At 46.2% G+C, this 17,552-nt stretch overlaps 1 protein-coding gene and 1 non-coding gene across 2 annotated transcripts in view; both read right to left on the bottom strand.

Moving 5' to 3' along the window:
- Positions 1–17,552, bottom strand: part of LOC124789051 (25S rRNA (cytosine-C(5))-methyltransferase nop2) — a 151,131-nt gene that overhangs the window by 105,468 nt on the left and 28,111 nt on the right. The window contains exon 3 of the mRNA XM_047256341.1: positions 5,137–5,285. Within this exon, the coding sequence (XP_047112297.1) occupies positions 5,137–5,285 (149 nt within the window). The remainder of the gene's footprint in view (positions 1–5,136; positions 5,286–17,552) is intronic.
- On the bottom strand, positions 6,625–6,697 carry Trnaa-cgc. The gene has a single exon. It is a non-coding gene; the product is annotated as a tRNA-Ala (tRNA).

The following is a 17,552-nucleotide window of genomic DNA, read 5'->3' as shown; positions in this document are numbered from 1 at the left end:
CTACAGTCAGGCCAGAAATCGGGGAGTGGAGCTTGGTGCCAGATAGCCGGCGCAGGCCATCCCAGACAACCGAAGAAGGAGTAAAACTGTTGAATGAGCTGGTGAAAGCCACCCAGCAAGCTTTTTTGCTTTCTTTGATAACACAATGACATTGTGCACGGAGTCGTTTGTAACTGATACAGTTCGCAATCGTAGGGTGGCGTTGGAAGGTGTGTAAAGCATGTTGCCGAGCACGAATACCGTCGCTGCATGCTTTAGTCCACCAGGGGACTGGGACTCGACGTGGAGAAGAGGAAGTACGAGGGATGGAATATTCAGCAGCAGTGAGAATAACGCCCGTGATGTATGCGACCTGCCTATCGCAGCTGGAGAAGTTTTGATCATGGAAGGTCGCCAGGGAGGTGAAAAGCCCCTAGTCGGCTTTGGAGATGCTCCAGCTAGTGGAATGTGTAGAAGGGGTGTGATGTAGGAGATGGATTATGCAGGGGAAATGGTCGCTCGAGTATGTGTCAGACAGAGCATATCACCCGAACTGATGTGCAAGTTAGATAGTGGATATTGAGAGGTCCAAGTGGGAATAGGTAGACATTGTGTCCGAAAGGAAGGTAGGTGCACCGGTATTTAAGCAGACTAGATTGAGGTGGTTGAAAAGGTCTGCCAAGAGGGAGCCTCTCAGGTAGGATGCTGGAGAGCCCCAAAGGGGATGGTGCGCACTGAAGTTTCCAATCAACAAAAATGGTGTAGGAAGGTGAGCAATCAATTGTATCATGTCTGCCCTAGTAAAGGCAGACGATGATGGAGTTTAAACAGTACAAATGTAAAATGTGAAATTGGGGAGAATAATTCGAACGGCAACTGCTTGCAGATCTGTGTGCAATGTGATTGGATCATAGTAGACATCATCCCAAACCAGCAACATGACCCCACCATGAGTCGGAATATCTGCCACAGGGGGTAGGTCAAAACGCATGGAGGTAAAGTGTGCCAGGTCAATACGATTGCATGGGCGTAACTTCTTTTTTTTTGGAGACCTATGAAAAGTGGGAAGTGCATTCGAAGGAGCAATTTTAGTTCCTCTCGGCTGGGCCGAATTCCGCGAATATTCCATTGAAGAAGTGCCATTATGAAAATGAAAAGAAAAAGAAGAAACAAGAAAGGGTCACCTCGATGGCCGCTGAGGGCCTGGCTTTGAGGGAGCACTGCTGCTGCAATCGATGGGTGGTGAGTCACGGTCCATCAACTCAACAGTTGCGTCCGCCACCTTCATGAGCTGGTCAGGAGGGGCAGCTTCCTCCGCCGGTGAAAGGCCAGATGATCGGCTACCAGCAGTGCGGCCTGGCGAAACTGAAGATGGCCGGGGACGGCAACCGCTGGGTGGCGCAGGAGAAGAAACACGCCTCGGCGGAGATGGAGAACTCTTTTTTCTATGAGCCTTCTTTGAAGAATTACGTTTAGTCAAAAGAACAGTTGATGGCTGTGAAGTTTGTGTATGCAAGAAATCTTCGCGTGTCGGTTCGTTTTTGAAGGTCCAAGCATCTGATTTAGAGGCCCTCCGTCTTAGCAGTAGCAGATGATGATGTCTGAGCCTTAGGGTTGGTGGGAGGAAGAGGAAACATTGATCGGGCGATCTTAGCACTGGCCGATCTGATGACCAAATCGCTAAATGTTAGATCGCATGTCTGTGTAGCTACCTCCCTGGTAGGCCGAGGAGAGGCGAGAACGGTACTGTATTTGCCTGCCGGAAGCACAGTGGGCTTTCTGCTATTGAATAACTTGCGAGCAGCTGAGGTCGACACCTTCCCTTTCAGAATGAGATTTTCACTCTGCAGTGGTGTGTGCGCTGATATGAAACTTTCTGGCAGATTAAAACTGTGTGCCGGACGAGACTCGAACTCAGGACGGGGCGTGAGTCGTGCTTGAGTAGCTCAGTTGGTAGAGCACTTGCTCGCGAAAGGCAAAGGTCCCGAGTTCGAGTCTCGTCCGGCACACAGTTTTAATCTTCCAGGAAGTTTCACCTTCTCTTTCACTTGAATTTCCTATATACTTATCTCATCTTTGTAGACGGGGCAGTTGCAAGAGGAGGCAGCATGGTCGCCCATACAGTTGATGCAACGAGGGGACGGAGGTGGACAGTCACTCTCATGGGCATCCCTGCCACAGGTAACGCATTTAGCCGCACTTGAACAAGACTGCTGTGTATGGTTAAACCACTGACATTGGTAACACCTTGTAGGGCTGGACACATACAGCTGAACAGAAATGATCTCATAACCCGCTTTAATTCGTGACGGCAATTGCACATTGTCGAATGTCAGGAATATGGTTCGGGTTGGTATGAGGTCCTTGTCGACCCTTTTCATGACCCGATGGACGGCCGTCACTCCCTGATCAGAGAGGAAAGACAGAATCTCCTCATCAGTTAGTCCATCGAGTGACCTGGTATACACCATGCCATGCAACAAATTAAAGGTGCGGTGGGCCTCCACCTGTACAGGAAATGTGTGTAAGAGAGTGGCTCGAAGTAATTTTTGGTCCTGGAAGGCGCTTTCTGTCTCCAACAGCAAGGTACCGTTGCGCAACCGAGTACAAGATTTCACTGGTCCTGCAATCGCGTGTACACCCTTCTGAATGATGAAAGGGTTGACTGTTGAGAAATCGAGACCGTCTGATCTTGTGACAACAAGAAACTTCAGTGTTTGTGGTAGAATTTTCAGAACAGGAGTTATCTAGCTTTCGTTTTTGGACAGAAAACAGGGAAGAAGAAGAAGAAGAAGAAGAAGGAGAGAAATCCATTGCGGACGAATCCCCCATGATTGCCAGTGTTTCCTATGGCGCACTCCTTCCTTGTGAGGGCCCTCGCAGAGGGCACTCCCGCCTTAGGTGATTGTTCACACCTCAGGTCACACCTCCCGAGAAACGGACAGAGGGACCAATTGGCACATTCGGAAGGTAACAGCTCAGGCAATCACCCCTCCCTGGGCCTGGCCTTTACCAGGGGGTATGTGCATGCCTTACTTGTCTACCCAGGGTGGGGAATTACGCGTTACCCTGTTACCGGCTACGCGTGCGAATGCGTGGGTCAGTCTTCAGACACACACAGGGAGGAAAGAAGAGAGGAACGAGAGAGAGGGATAAAGAAAGAATCTCAAACGCCGAAGCGGAGAATAAGACGTGGAAAAAAAGACAAGGAGAATGAGGCAGAGATAGAAGTAAGGGCATGAAAGCAAGGAGAAGAGTGAACTTAAGGAAAGACCAATAGAGGAAGAAAGGATGAGGATGGGGAAAAACAAAGGAAACAGGATCCTGGAGTTTTCAACTGTCCGTCTCCGGATGAAGGCTCGATACATGACTCCCAAGAAGAGGGAGTGTGAAGGGGAGGGGGGGGGGGGTGGGGGTGGGGGGGAGGATTGGGGATGAGGAGGGATGGGGAAGGGGGGTAGGGCAACCCGGAAAGGAAGGAAGAAGGAGAACTGCACTAGCTCGGGGCCCTGTGCTCGTCACGCACGTATCCACAAAAGAGTTGTGGACCCCCCCTGGGGGGTGCCTGAGTGAGGCTGGGATAATTTTGTGAGTGGAGAATGTATTGTAACTGTAACTCCCATCAGTGCAGTTCAGAAAAGGTCGTGGTGGAGGGGAGAATCCATGACCTGGGTTGTGAAGCAGACACTGAACTCGAGTGTTTTATGTTCAGCTGCATGCTGTGTCACAGGGTGGCCTACCATGCTCTTGGCTACAGTTTGGTGGTGGCCGTACATCCTGGTTGGTGTTTTTACGACTTTAAGCTGGCATCACTGGGATGAGCCCTTATCAGATGATGTATCAACATTGTTTATTTATAACCTCAAAAATACATTTCAAGATGGCGAGTCCACTTGAAGTGCTCACATTAATTGAACAATGTTCTGTCATTGGTTTTTTTACTTGCTGAAGGCGAGAAACCAGTGAATATATACTGTAGAATGTCTTAAGTTTATGGTGAAGATTGTATGAATTGTGCAAATTTTTACAAGTGGGTAGAGTAGTTCAAAAATGGTTGTGACTCAGTGACTGATGAACACCGTTCTGGCCGACCAGTTGCAGTTTGAACTCTCTCACTTGAAAGTCGAATTGATGACATTATTTTTGCCGATTGCCGTGTAACTTTGCAAATGATAGTTGGTAAGGTGCAAGTTAGTGCTGGTACAGTTCATAACATTATCAATAACAAGCTGAAGTACCACAAAACATGTGCAAGATGGGTCCCAAAGAAGTTGACATGGTACACAAAAAAGGAAGTTTTAGAGTGTGTACAGAGCTAAAGCAACATTATGAAAGCTAAGATGAGCACTTACTCAACAAAATTTTAACTTGTGGAGAAACTTGGGCTCACTATTATGAGCCATCAAAAAGACTAAGCATGGAGTGGAAGCACACCAGCTTACCTGCCAAGAAAGAATTCAAAATCCAAGCATCAGCAGGAAAAGTCATGTTGATGGGGTTTTGGGATGATGAAGGCCCAGTTTTTTGTGATTATCTCAAAGAGTAGTATACAATGAACAGCCATTACTACTTTGGATTTGCTTTTAAACAAGGTGAAACCAGCCGTGAGAGAGAGATATTGTGGATCTCAGAGGAGAGGTGTGACTCTCCAGCAACACAACACACTTCCTCATATTGCTCAACTAACCTGTGAAACCATCGACAAAATGAGCTGGGAAGTACTGCCTCATCTCCCTTACAGTCCTGATTTCACATCTAGTGATTTCCATTTGTTTGGTGTACTGAAGGATGCGTTACGTGGGAAGAGGATCCACAACAACGAGGATGTAAAAAAGTTTGTGGGAAATTGGTCCAAATGTCAAGATAAAGCATTCTTTGAAGCTGGGATAAAAAAGCTTGTAGCCAAGTGGATAAATGTTCAAGAGGATTATCTTGAAAAGTAGAAACAGTATTGTTTTGTAAAAATAAGTGCTTTTTTTCCAGACCAATTGTGAATGATCCTCGTATTTTTTGTAATTACACATACATCATCATACAATCTAGAGAAATGTCACAAATTTTATGATGTTGTAGAAATACAGAAACAAAGGCTGCAAAGAAGAAAATGTAGTTTAATTATATAGATTTAGATAGTGCATTTTAAGTAGAACAATATACCTTCAAATCACCCTCTCCATCATCAGAATCATCTTCATCAGATTCTAACAATTGTTTCTTTTTCTTATTTTTATCTGCTTTCTGTTGGGCATGGCCTGATGACACTGCTGAAGACACAGAGGATATTTTCTTTGTATTGTTTGATTTTCCTGTAAAAATGGCCAACACATGGATAAATATTAAATTATTGTTACTTGGACTTATGTATATTTATCTTAAAAATGTATTAGTGTTCAAAACAGTGTTGAACATATTTTATGAAGGAACATTTGAAATAAAAAAAAAAAAAAAAAAATCTCGAATGCTAAGCTTCATCATTTTTATGAATTATACTATCTAGCTTCTTTAACTACCTTTTTATTAGTTACACTACTTCACGGCATTTTTTAACTACTGCTATCATCAGATCCAAACTTGGAACTTCTGGAAGAAAGTTAAATTATCTAGTCAGTATGAGTCACCAAAGTTCATAATGACAACATACTCATTCTACACACTTATTTTCTTTAGTTATAAGCTACTTCTTGGTCAAGCCAAACATGCTTGCATAAAACATGGTTAACATTGCCTCCCTTCCCAACAACTATCAACAAACTAACTATACACAATTTACCAACACCCACAGAATGCTAAAAAACAAAAGTTACACTAAGGCATATTGAAAGGCCAAATAATCTGTCTTGCAAGGCTCAAAGCAGGCCTACTAAAATAACAGTAATTGTCAGAGTTAACATAAGTCAATGTTTCTTTTTGCAATAAATGCGTTTTTCCTCCTCCTCCTCCTCCTCCTACAATTCAAACACAGTTCTCTGATAAAAATATTGTCTGAGCATTCCTGTGTAGTGTTTGGCTTTTTGTATTTATAACAGATTTGAGCCAGAATTGATGCAGTTACAAAAAACACACAATATAAAGCCAGGAGAAAATAGAGTAAACAGTAGTAAAACTTAGTGTCCCCAAATTCCAGTTTACAGAATTTTTACCATTATAAATAAATGTTCACCAATTGTCTCCAAGGCATTACTCAACATGCTAGAACCATAAGATGATACAAAGATAGGTGAATACCGAACAGGCTTCAGAAAAGGAACGTCCTTTATTGAACAGATCTGGGACCTGCAAACACTCCTGAAGGTCAAACAGATGAACAACACAGTAATCACATTCATGGATTCTAAGATGACCTACTACTCTATAGAACAGCAGACTCTCTTTGACACACTAGAAGAATATGGAATAGACAGAAGAACTAGGTCACTCATACAATAGACACTTACAGACACCACATACAAAATAAAATTTATGGGGGAAATCTCAGCAGGAGGAGATTAGTGTTTAACGTCCCGTCGAGAACGAGGTCATTAGAGACGGAGCGCAAGCTCGGGTGAGGGAAGGAAGGGGAAGGAAATCGGCCGTGCCCTTTCAAAGGAACCATCCCGGCATTTGCCTGAAGCGATTTAGGGAAATCACGGAAAACCTAAATCAGGATGGCCGGAGATGGGATTGAACCATCGTCCTCCCGAATGCGAGTCCAGTGTGCTAACCACTGCACCACCTCGCTCAGTGGAAATCTCAGGCCCTTTCAGGATACATACATGAGTCAGACAAGAAGATGGTCTCTCACCCCTTATAATCAACATGGTCTTGAACAAAATTATCAGACAATGGGAACAAAAAGTAAAACAAATTCAGTTAGGAAGAACATGGGCAAACAAGACAATCATAGAATGCAAAGCATTTGCAGATGACCTGGCAATACTCAGCTACAACAGACAAGAAGCACTGGAATACTTACCTGAAGTCTCTGTTAGAACAGGCCTACAGACATCAAATGAGAACACAATACATGTAAAGAAAGAACACAACAACCAAGCCATGTGCACAAAATACAGAGAGGTTAACAGAATAGAAAAATTCAAACATCTTGAGGAATATATACAAATAGGAGGATCAAACACGGCATCCAACAAAGAAAGAATAGAAAAACTTCAGAAAATGTACAAACTGATGTAGACACACTATAAAAAAAAGAAATATTTTAAGACAGGCCAAACTCAGGCATTACAATACATTTGTATTACCAGAAGCCCTACACGCATCAGAAATGATAACAATTGGAGCATCACGCATCGCAGAGATAGAAAAAAATAGAGCGCAAAATCCTCAGAATAATTTTTGGTTCAATAACCATAAAGATGTATATGGCTGAAGAAACTAACCAAAGAAGTGTATGAATGCAAAGACAGGCTCACAGATATGATTAGAAAATGTGAACCAAGGTTCTATGGATACACAGAATGAACAACAACAGACTCACAAAGAGATTTTTGAAGTAATAAACAGTGCAAAAAAAAAAAATTGGTTTCAAGAAATAGAAGAAGATCTAAAACAAGCAGGGTTCAGTATTGAAATGATAAATGACACAGACAAATTCAGAAACAAAATTATGAACATGAAATATGAAGTAAAAGAAAGGAAGAAAACAAACAACATATGGACAGAACAATGGAAACAAGAGCACAGCCAAAGAATGAAGAGGTTTTGAGAAGAGAAAAAAAGAAGGAAACAAGATAAAAATGAATAATCATGTAACATTCAAGTTAACCACTGCCTAATGAATAATCTTGTAACTTTCAACTTAACTACTGTAATAATATCATAAATGTCCACTGATGTTGCCACGACTGTGATGGAACTTATTTGGGTAAAGACAAAACATGTAACTTGGAAGAAGGCACACCTTGTTAATCATAAAATAGAAATGTGTGTTAACATTAAAAGCAATCTGATTTGAAAGAGTGAAGAACAGTCCTTCTGAATTCAATATAATCATATGCGGCGAGAAGTCAGTCACACACACACAACACACACACACACACACACACACACAAGTGCGCGCAAAGTGTATCATCAAATCTTACATAGATGGGAATGATAATGTATTTGTTTGCATTGTTTCAACTGTAGATGTCATTCACATATTTTGTACACAAAATGTCACAGTAAGTGATGGCTACTTAGCTAGTTAGTTTTATGTTCCACAGATCTTTTTGCATGATAAATCTTAATGATGTGGAACAAGTCATCTTACATTCACATCACAAATTAATCTGCAAATCTGGCAACATCTTCAACATTTATCATTTATAAGACTTTTCTTAAATACAGATGTGAGTTAGTAATTTCTATTCACCACCTTTTACACATTACGATAGCAGAAATTCATCTACAGAATAGAAAGAGTTGTCAAGAGAAAAATGCTTCCGTTTGTTTTCAAATTTTACTTTGCTTTTATATAACGGGGTAAGTGATCAAAAAAGTTTTGTAACAGCACTGTTCACCCCTTTTTCGACTAAAGACAATATTAATGTGGAGTAATGAATGTTATTTTTCCTCCTGGTATTGAATTACATATACATAATTGTTCCTTTTGAACAGTAGAAAAAATTTACTCACAAAGCAGTGGCAGGAAATAAACATATAAAGATATTAAAATATGTAAGCCTTCAGAGCCAATAGTTTCTTCTTCTGGCAGAACAACTGAAGAGAACGGAAGAGAAATGAAGGAAAACAAGGTCGGTCAGGTTTAGGAAAAGTAGCCAAAACCCCGAGTCAGGGGAGGCTTATCGGATGGGATGAAAAGGAAAGATTGAATGTTGGGGGCTAAACCGGACAAGTCAGCTAGTCCAGTGCAGCCCCAACAATCAGCTTCCCCTGACTCAAAGTTCTGGGTGACTTTTCCGAACTCTCCTCGTTTCCTACACCTGACCAGTCCTTGTTTTCCTTCCTTTCCCTTCTTTCTCCTTCAACTCTTCTGCCAGAAGGAGGAGTCGCTAGCTCCAAAAGCTCGCAAATTTTAATACCTTTATATGTGTGTTGTCCTCCTGGCACTTGGTGAGCAGACTTTTTCTCTCTCCAGTTACATTACAATTCCTTAGACAGTTGTCTACAAGATGATCATTGGTGAGCACCACATATTATTCTTACAGCACATGTTTCAGCAATGAAGACTTTTTTCCTTAAAAATGAGTTACCTCAGAACATTCTTCCATGACATTATTGAATGAAAATATGTCAACTTACTAATCTGACTCTCCCCAAGATTTGCAATGATTTTATGTGTAAATGTGGCTAAACTAAGTTGTTTTAGGAGCTCAAAATGTGCTTTTTCCAATTAAAATGCAAAACTGCTATGGTCATTAGCACCCGGTCTGTGACTTAGGAAACGGTAAAAAACGAAAATGGAAACCAGCAGCAATGGGAACGAAACTCAAAAAATTGGAGAAACTAAAAGCAGAAGGAAAGCTTAAAAATCCACTACAGAAAGGGGTTGGTTGTCCCCAAAAAGAGCTTCAAATGACTGACGTCATCTCACTGGCACTAATAAACTCGAGAGCGCGATCGGCCGAGCACGGGTCATCTGCTAAAATGGACGACAAATCAGGCGACAGCTGTAGACGGGCGCGTAACGGAGTAAAATAGGGGCACTCAATTAAAAGGTGTCTTACCGTCCACAGCTGAGAGCAGTGCGGACAGAGTGGGGGAGGATCGTCGCTTAAAAGATGTCGATGGCTAAAAAGACAGTGCCCTATCTGGAGTCTAGTTAAAATTACCTCCTCCCGACGATGCGTTCGGGAGGAAGAGGTCCAAGCACAGGGAAGAGCTTTCACGTCCCGCAATTTATTATGGGGAAGTGTCGACCAATGTGCGTGCCATAAAAGAACAACACGACGACATAAAACGCTCCGTAGATCGGCGAAGGGAATCGTTCGAATAGCTGGCCGAAGAAGAGAGACTGCAGCCTTGGCCGCTACATCGGCCGCCCCATTTCCACAGATACCAACGTGTCCTGGGAACCAGAGGAACGCCACCGAGACGCCCCCCAAGTGGAGCAAGCGCAGGTAGTCCTGAATCTGGTGGACCCGAGGGTGGACAGGGTAGAGAGCGTGGAGACTGAGGAGAGAGCTGAGAGAATCTGAACAGATAACATACTATACCCACTGATGGCGGCGGATGTATTGGACAGCCTGGAGAACAGCGTAAAGCTCCGCAGTATAAACCGAACACTGGTCGGGAAGCCGAAATCGATTTGGGGTGTCGCCAACAGTATAGGCACTCCCTACACCTAACGATGTTTTCAAGCCATCAGTGTAAATAAATGTGGCTTCCTTCATTTGTGCACATAGAGCAGCAAATGCCCAACGATAAACAAGTGAAGGGGTACCATCCTTGGGAAATTGACAAAGGTCATGGAGCAGGCAGATCCGGGGATGGAGCCACGGCGGTGCTGTGCCCCAAGTTGTCAAGAAGGTTTTAGGAAAGCGGAAGGAAAGAGAATGGAGCAATTGACGGAAGCGGACTCCCGGAGGTAGTAGGGAGGAAGGGCAGCCTGCATACCCTACATCCAAGGAGGCGTCGAAAAAAATGTCATGGGCCGGATTAGCAGGCATGGAAGACAGATGGCTAGCATAACAACTCAGAAGGACTGCTCGCCGATTGGACAGTGGAGGTTTAGCAGTTTCAGCATAAAGGCTTTCCACAGGGCTCGTGTAAAAAGCTCCAGACACTAAACGTAAACCACAGTGGTGGATAGAGTCGAGACGCCGAAGAATAGATGGCCGAGCAGAGGAGTAAACTATGCTTCCATAGTCCAATTTCGAGCGCACTTAGGCACGATAGAGGCGGAGAAGGACCACTCGGTCCGCTCCCCAGGAGGTACCATTCAGGACACGGAGGGTGTTGATGGATCGCAGACAGCGAGCCGAAAGATAGGAAACTTGGGAGGACCAGCACAGTTTTCTGTCACACATAAGACCCAAGAATTTAGCGACGTCCGAAAACGGAAGGTTGACAGATCCTAGACGTAAGGAGGGTGGAAGAAACTCCTGACGACACCAAAAATTAACACAAACGGTCTTACTGGGAGAAAAGCGGAAGCTGGTTTCGATGCTCCAAGAGTGGAGGCGATCGAGACATCCTTGAAGACGTCGTTCAAGAAGGCTGGTCCGTTGAGAGCTGTAGTAGATCACAAAATCGTCCACAAAGAGGGAGCCCGAGACATCGGGAAGGAGACAGTCCATAATTGGATTTATGGCAATGGCAAACAGTACAACACTTAGCACGGAGCCCTGGGGTACCCCGTTTTCTTGGGAGAAAGTACGGGAGAGAGTAGTGTTCACGCGCACTCTAAATGTGCGCTCTGCCATAAATTCGCGAAGAAAAAGTGGCAGCCGACCTCGACAACCCCAAGAGAACAGCGTGCGGAGGATGCCTGTCCTCCAACAGGTATTGTACGCTCTCTCCAGATCAAAAAATATTGCTACTGTTTGGCATTTCTGGAGAAAATTGTTCACGATATAAGTGGAGAGAGCAACAAGATGGTCAACTGCAGAACGATGCTTTCAGAAACTGCATTAGGCAGGTGTTAAAAGACTGCGTGACTCCAGCCACCAAGCTAAACGGCAATTCACCATACGCTCCAAAACCTTACATACACTACTCGTGAGAGAAATGGGGCGATAGCTAAAGGGGAGATGTTTGTCCTTTCCAGGTTTCGGAACAGGAACGACGATAGCTTTGCGCCATCGTCTGGGAAAAGTACTGTCGGTCAAATTCGATATTAAAGGCGAAGGAGGTAATGCAGACTATGGTTTGATAAATGTAGCAACATTTGGATGTGGATACCATCCGGTCCTGGGGCGGAGGAGCGAGAAAAAGAGAGTGCATGTTGGAGTTCCCGCATGGAGAAAACAGTAATATAGCTTTCGCGATTTTGAGAGGAGAAAGCAAGAGGTTGCACTTCCGTTGCACGTTTCTTCGGGAGAAACACTGGCGGGTAATTTGAAGAGCTCGAAATCTCAGCAAAGTTTTGACCCAATGAGTTAGAAATTGCAACGGGGTCCACTAACGTATCGTGCGCGACAGTGAGCCCAGAGACCGGGGAGAATCTAGGCGCACCAGATAACCGTCGAATCCGACTCCAAACTCCCGAGGAGGGAGTGAAGGTGTTAAATGAGCTAGTAAAGAATTTCCAGCTTGCCTTCTTGCTATCGCGGATGACGCGATGGCATTGTGCACGGGACTGCTTATAGCGGATACAGTTGGCCAAAGTATGATGGTGGCGGAAAACGCAAAGAGCACGTCGCCGCTCACGTATTGCGTCACAGCATGCCTCGTTCCACCAAGGGACTGGGAAGCGCCGGGGCAATTCGGAGGTGCGTGGTATTGAACGTTCCGCAGCTGTAAGAATAACGTCCGTAATATGAGTGACCTCATCGTCGACGCTAGGAAAGTGACAGTCATCGAATGTCGCTAGAGACGAAAAAAGTGTCCAATCGGCTTGGGCAAACTTCCAGCGTCTCGGGCGCATATATGGCAGTTGTGGCTGCAATCGAAGGACACATGGAAAGTGGTCACTTGAGTGTGTATCAGCAAGGGCGAACCATTCGAAGCGCCGACCTAGCGGAACAGTACCGACCGAAAGGTCCAAATGAGAGAAATTTGTCTTGGAGGCAGACAAAAATGTAGGGTCCCCAGTGTTGAGGCAAACAAGATCCGCTTGGTGGAAGATGTCTAGCAATAGTGAGCCATGCGGACATGGATGTGGAGATCCCCAAAGCGGGTGGTGGGCATTGAAGTCCCCAACCAGCAAATAGGGGGGTGGAAGCTGACCAAGAAGATGAAGGAGATCAGCTCGTGCCATTGATGTGGACGATGGAATGTATACAGTACAAAGAGAGAAGGTGTATCCAGAAAGGGAAAGACGGACAGCGACTGCTTGGAAGGAAGTGTTTAAGGGGATTGGGTGATAATGGAGAGTATTATGGAGAAGAATCATGAGTCCTCCATATGCTGGAGTGCCTTCAACAGAGGGGAGATCAAATTGGACTGACTGAAAATGGGGGAAGACAAAGCGGTCATGGGGATGCAGCTTTGTTTCCTGAAGACAGAAGATGACCGGCGAGTAGGATCATAGGAGGATCGTCAATTCATCCCGATTGGCTCGAATGCCACGGATATTCCAATGGACAATGGACATAGGGTGGACAGAAAATGGAAGAATGTGACCAAGGTTGCCGTCAACTCAACGACTGCTCAGAGCTTGCGACTGACAGCGTGGAACGGCACTCAGCCGAAGGCAAAAGATCCTGATCCATAGGTTGTTCAGGAGCAGCTCCTGCCACCAGCGATCGGTCGGTTGATCGGCCGCCAGCAGTGCGCCTCGGCGACACAGAAGACGGCTGAGGACGGTTACCGCCAGGTGGTGCTGTAGATGAGACACGCCGTGGCAGAGAAGGAGAGGAACTGGGTTTCTTACTAGCTTTCTTGGAAACATTATGTTTAGATGAAGGAGGAACCGATGGTTGTGAAGTTGGGGTACATAAAAAATCTTCATGAGTATGTTCTTTTTTGGAAGTCCGGGTGTCTGACTTTTGGGATCGAGATTTAGCAGAACCCAATGAAGGGTGAGCCATAGATTGAGCAGGCGAAAGTGGGGAGGTTGAACAGGCGATCTTTGCGCTGGCCGATCTGACGACCGTGGCACTAAAGGTGAGATCACAAGTCTGCGTGGCCACCTCCTTTGTTGGCCGAGGAGAGGCAAGGACAGTGCTATATTTTCCTGTCTGAGGCACAGTGGGCTTTCGACTTGCGAATAATTTTCGAGCAGCAAAGGTCGACACCTTTTCCTTCACTCTGATTTCCTGAATGAACTTTTCCTCTTTAAAAATGGGGCAAACTCGAAAGGAAGCAGCGTGGTCAACCATACAATTGATGCAACGAGGGGATGGAGGTGGACAAGCACCCTCATGGGCGTCCTTGCCACATGTAACACATTTGGCCGGGTTGGAACAGGACTCGCTGGTGTGATTGAACCGCTGGCACAGATAGCAACGCGTAGGGTTTGGGACGTAGGGGCGAATGGAAATTATCTCATAGCCCGCTTTTATTTTCGATGGGAGGTTTTTTTTTTGTGGTTTTAGGGCGCACAACTTCAACGGTCATTAGCGCCCAGACTATGTTAGGAATGCACCGCGAGTCACAAGTTTAAAACAGCAACGAAACGGAAAACGCGATAAAAGACAGACTGACAGGCATAGGATTAAAAAAACAGCATAATCAAACGTCCTTAGAGAGGGGTGTCAAGTTGATAAAATGAAGAACGCGAGCAGCTGCTCGTGGGTCATCCGCTAAAATGGCATCTAGAGTACATGGCAGGCCAAGATCAAGACGCAGTGTATTAAAATCCGGACAGGATGTTAAAATGTGGCGGACCGTCAGCAATTGCCCACATGGGCAGAACGGCGCCAGCGCAGCCGTCAGCAGATGGCGATGGCTGAACCGGCAGTGTCCAATTCGTAACCGGGCCAAAACTACCTCCTCCCGCCGAGAAGGGCGTGAGGAGGACGTCCAAGCCGCGGGAAGAGGTTTCAAGGCCCGAAGCTTGTTGTCTGTAAGTGCAGCCCATTCAGCATGCCACAGCGATAAAATGCGCCGACAAATGACCCTGCTACAATCTGACGAAGGGACACAACGAGAAGCTGTCCGAGGCTGGAGGACCGCAGCCTTGGCCACGGCATCTGCAGCTTCGTTCCCAGGGATACTGACATGGCCAGGAACCCACATAAAGCTAACCGGAGAACCGACGTCCACCAGCTGCTGAAGAGAGCGTTGGATCCGGTGCACGAAAGGGTGAACCGGGTACGATTCACTGAGGCTCTGGATGGCGCTCAGGGAATCGGAGCAGATGACATAAGCAGGACGTTGGTGGCGGCAGATGTAAAGAACAGCCTGGTAGAGTGCAAAGAACTCAGCTGTGAAGACTGAACAATGGCCATGGAGCCGGTATTTGAAACTTTGTGCCCCAACAATAAAAGAACACCCGACCCCGTCATTGGTCTTAGAGCCATCTGTATAAACGAAGGTCGTATTAATGAACTTCGAACGAAGTTCGACAAAACGGGAGTGGTAGACCAAACCGGGGGTAATCTCCTTTGGGAGCAAGCTGAGGTCAAGGTGAACGCGAACCTGAGCCTGGAGCCAAGGTGGCGTGCGGCTCTCGCCCACTCGAAAGGTTGCAGGGAGTGAAAAATTAAGGTGTTGAAGGAGGCGACGAAAGCGAACTCCAGGGGGTAGCAGGGCAGAGACATACAACCCGTATTGACGGTCGAGAGAGTCGTCAAAAAAGGAACGATAAGACGGGTGGTCGGGCATTGCCAGTAGCCAACAGGCATACCGACAAAGCAGTATATCGCGCCGGTAGGTGAGTGGCAATTCACCAGCGTCAGCATGAAGACTCTCAACGGGACTAGTATAAAACGCTCCGATCGCAAGTCGTAAACCCCGATGTTGTATGGAGTTGAGGCGGCGTAAGATGGATGGCCGTGCAGAGGAGTATACAAAGCTCCCATAATCCAGCTTGGAGCAGATGATCGACCGATATAGGCGAAGTAGGACGGTTCGATCCGCTCCCCACGACATACCACTGAGAACACGGAGGACATTTAGAGAACGGGTACAACGGGCGGCCAAATATGACACATGTGGAGACCAGCTAAGTTTCCTGTCAAATGTAAGACCTAAAAATTTTGTTGTCTCCACGAATGGGAGAGCAACGGGACCGAGTCGTAAGGACGGTGGGAGAAACTCTTTGTAGCGCCAGAAGTTAATACAGACCGTCTTCTCGGCAGAAAAACGGAAGCCATTGGCGACACTCCAGGAGTAAAGACGGTCAAGAGAACGCTGAAGACAGCGCTCCAGGAAACATGTGCGCTGCGCGCTGCAATAGATGGTAAAATCGTCCACGAAAAGGGAGCCTGGTACATCAGCTGGGAGGCAATCCATTATTGGATTGATCGCTATGGCGAAGAGAGCGACGCTCAAAACTGAGCCCTGGGGCGCCCCATTCTCCTGGCGAAAGGTGTCCGATAGGACAGAACCCACACGTACCCTGAACTGACGATTCATTAAAAAGGAACGAATAAAAAGAGGGAGGCGACCGCGAAGGCCCCATGTATGCATGGTGCGGAGAATGCCCGCCCTCCAACAGGTGTCGTAAGCCTTCTCCAAATCAAAGAACACAGCCGCGGTCGGGCACTTCCGCAAGAAGTTATTCATAATGAAGGTCGACAAGGTAACCAGATGGTCAACAGCAGAGCGGCGCCTACGAAATCCACATTGTACATTGGTAAGTAGGCGTCGAGACTCGAGCAGCCAAACCAAACGAGAGTTAACCATTCGCTCCATCACTTTACAGACACAGCTGGTAAGTGAGATGGGTCGATAACTGGAAGGCAAGTGCTTGTCCTTCCCCGGCTTAGGGATCGGGACAACAATAGACTCGCGCCAGCATGCGGTAACATGTCCCTCAATCCAGATGCGATTGTAAGTACGAAGAAGAAAACCTTTACCCGCAGGAGAAAGGTTCTTCAGCATCTGAATATGAATAGAATCAGGCCCTAGAGTGGAGGACCGTGACCGGCCAAGTGCGTTTTCGAGTTCCCGCATGGTGAAAGGGGCATTATAACTTTCACGATTCAAGGAGCGGAAGTTAGGTGGCCTAGCCTCCTCTGCCTGTTTGCGGGGGAGGAAGGCAGGGTGGTAATGAGCGGAGCTCGAAACCTCTGGGAAAAAGCGGCCGAAGGCATTGGAGACATCCTCAGGGGCCACAAGGACGTCATTCGCGACTGTCAATCCAGAAACTGGTGAGTGGACCTTAGTGCCAGATAGCCGGCGCAGGCTACCCCAGACAACAGAAGAAGGAGTAAAACTGTTGAAGGTGCTTGTGAAAGCAGCCCAGCTGGCTTTCTGGCTTTCTTTAATAATACGACGACACTGCGCACGTAATCGTTTATAATTGATACAATTCGCCACTGTAGGGTGGCGTTTAAAGGTGCGTAAAGCACGTCGACGAGCACGTAAAGCGTCTCTACATGCTGCGGTCCACCAGGGGACCGGTACGCGACGTGGAGAAGAAGTAGGGTGAGGGATGGAATATTCAGCAGCAGTGAGAATGACTTCCGTGAGGTGTGCGACCTGACGATCGCAGCTTGTGAAGGTTTGATCCTGAAAGGTCGCCCTGGAAGAGAGGAGCCCCCAGTCTGCTTTGGAGATGGTCCAACTAGATGAGCACGGAGAGGGGGTATGCTGCAGGAGATGGATAACACACGGGAAGTGGTCGCTCGAATATGGATCAGAAAGTGCATACCACTCAAACCGGCGTGCAAGTTGGGTAGTACATATAGAGAGGTCTAAATGGGAATAGGTGTGAGATGTGTCCGAAAGAAAAGTAGGGTCGCCAGTATTGAGGCAGACAAGATTGAACTGGTTGAAAAGGTCTGCTAACAGGGAGCCCCTCGGGCAGGATGCTGGAGAGCCCCAAAGGGGATGGTGGGCATTGAAGTCTCCAGTTAACAAAA

Source organism: Schistocerca piceifrons, chromosome 3 (assembly GCF_021461385.2).
Source record: "Schistocerca piceifrons isolate TAMUIC-IGC-003096 chromosome 3, iqSchPice1.1, whole genome shotgun sequence".
In the NCBI taxonomy this organism is placed as follows: Eukaryota; Metazoa; Arthropoda; class Insecta; order Orthoptera; family Acrididae; genus Schistocerca; species Schistocerca piceifrons.
Note: the sequence above shows the minus strand (reverse complement) of the source record. Positions and strands in the feature narration are given on the sequence as shown.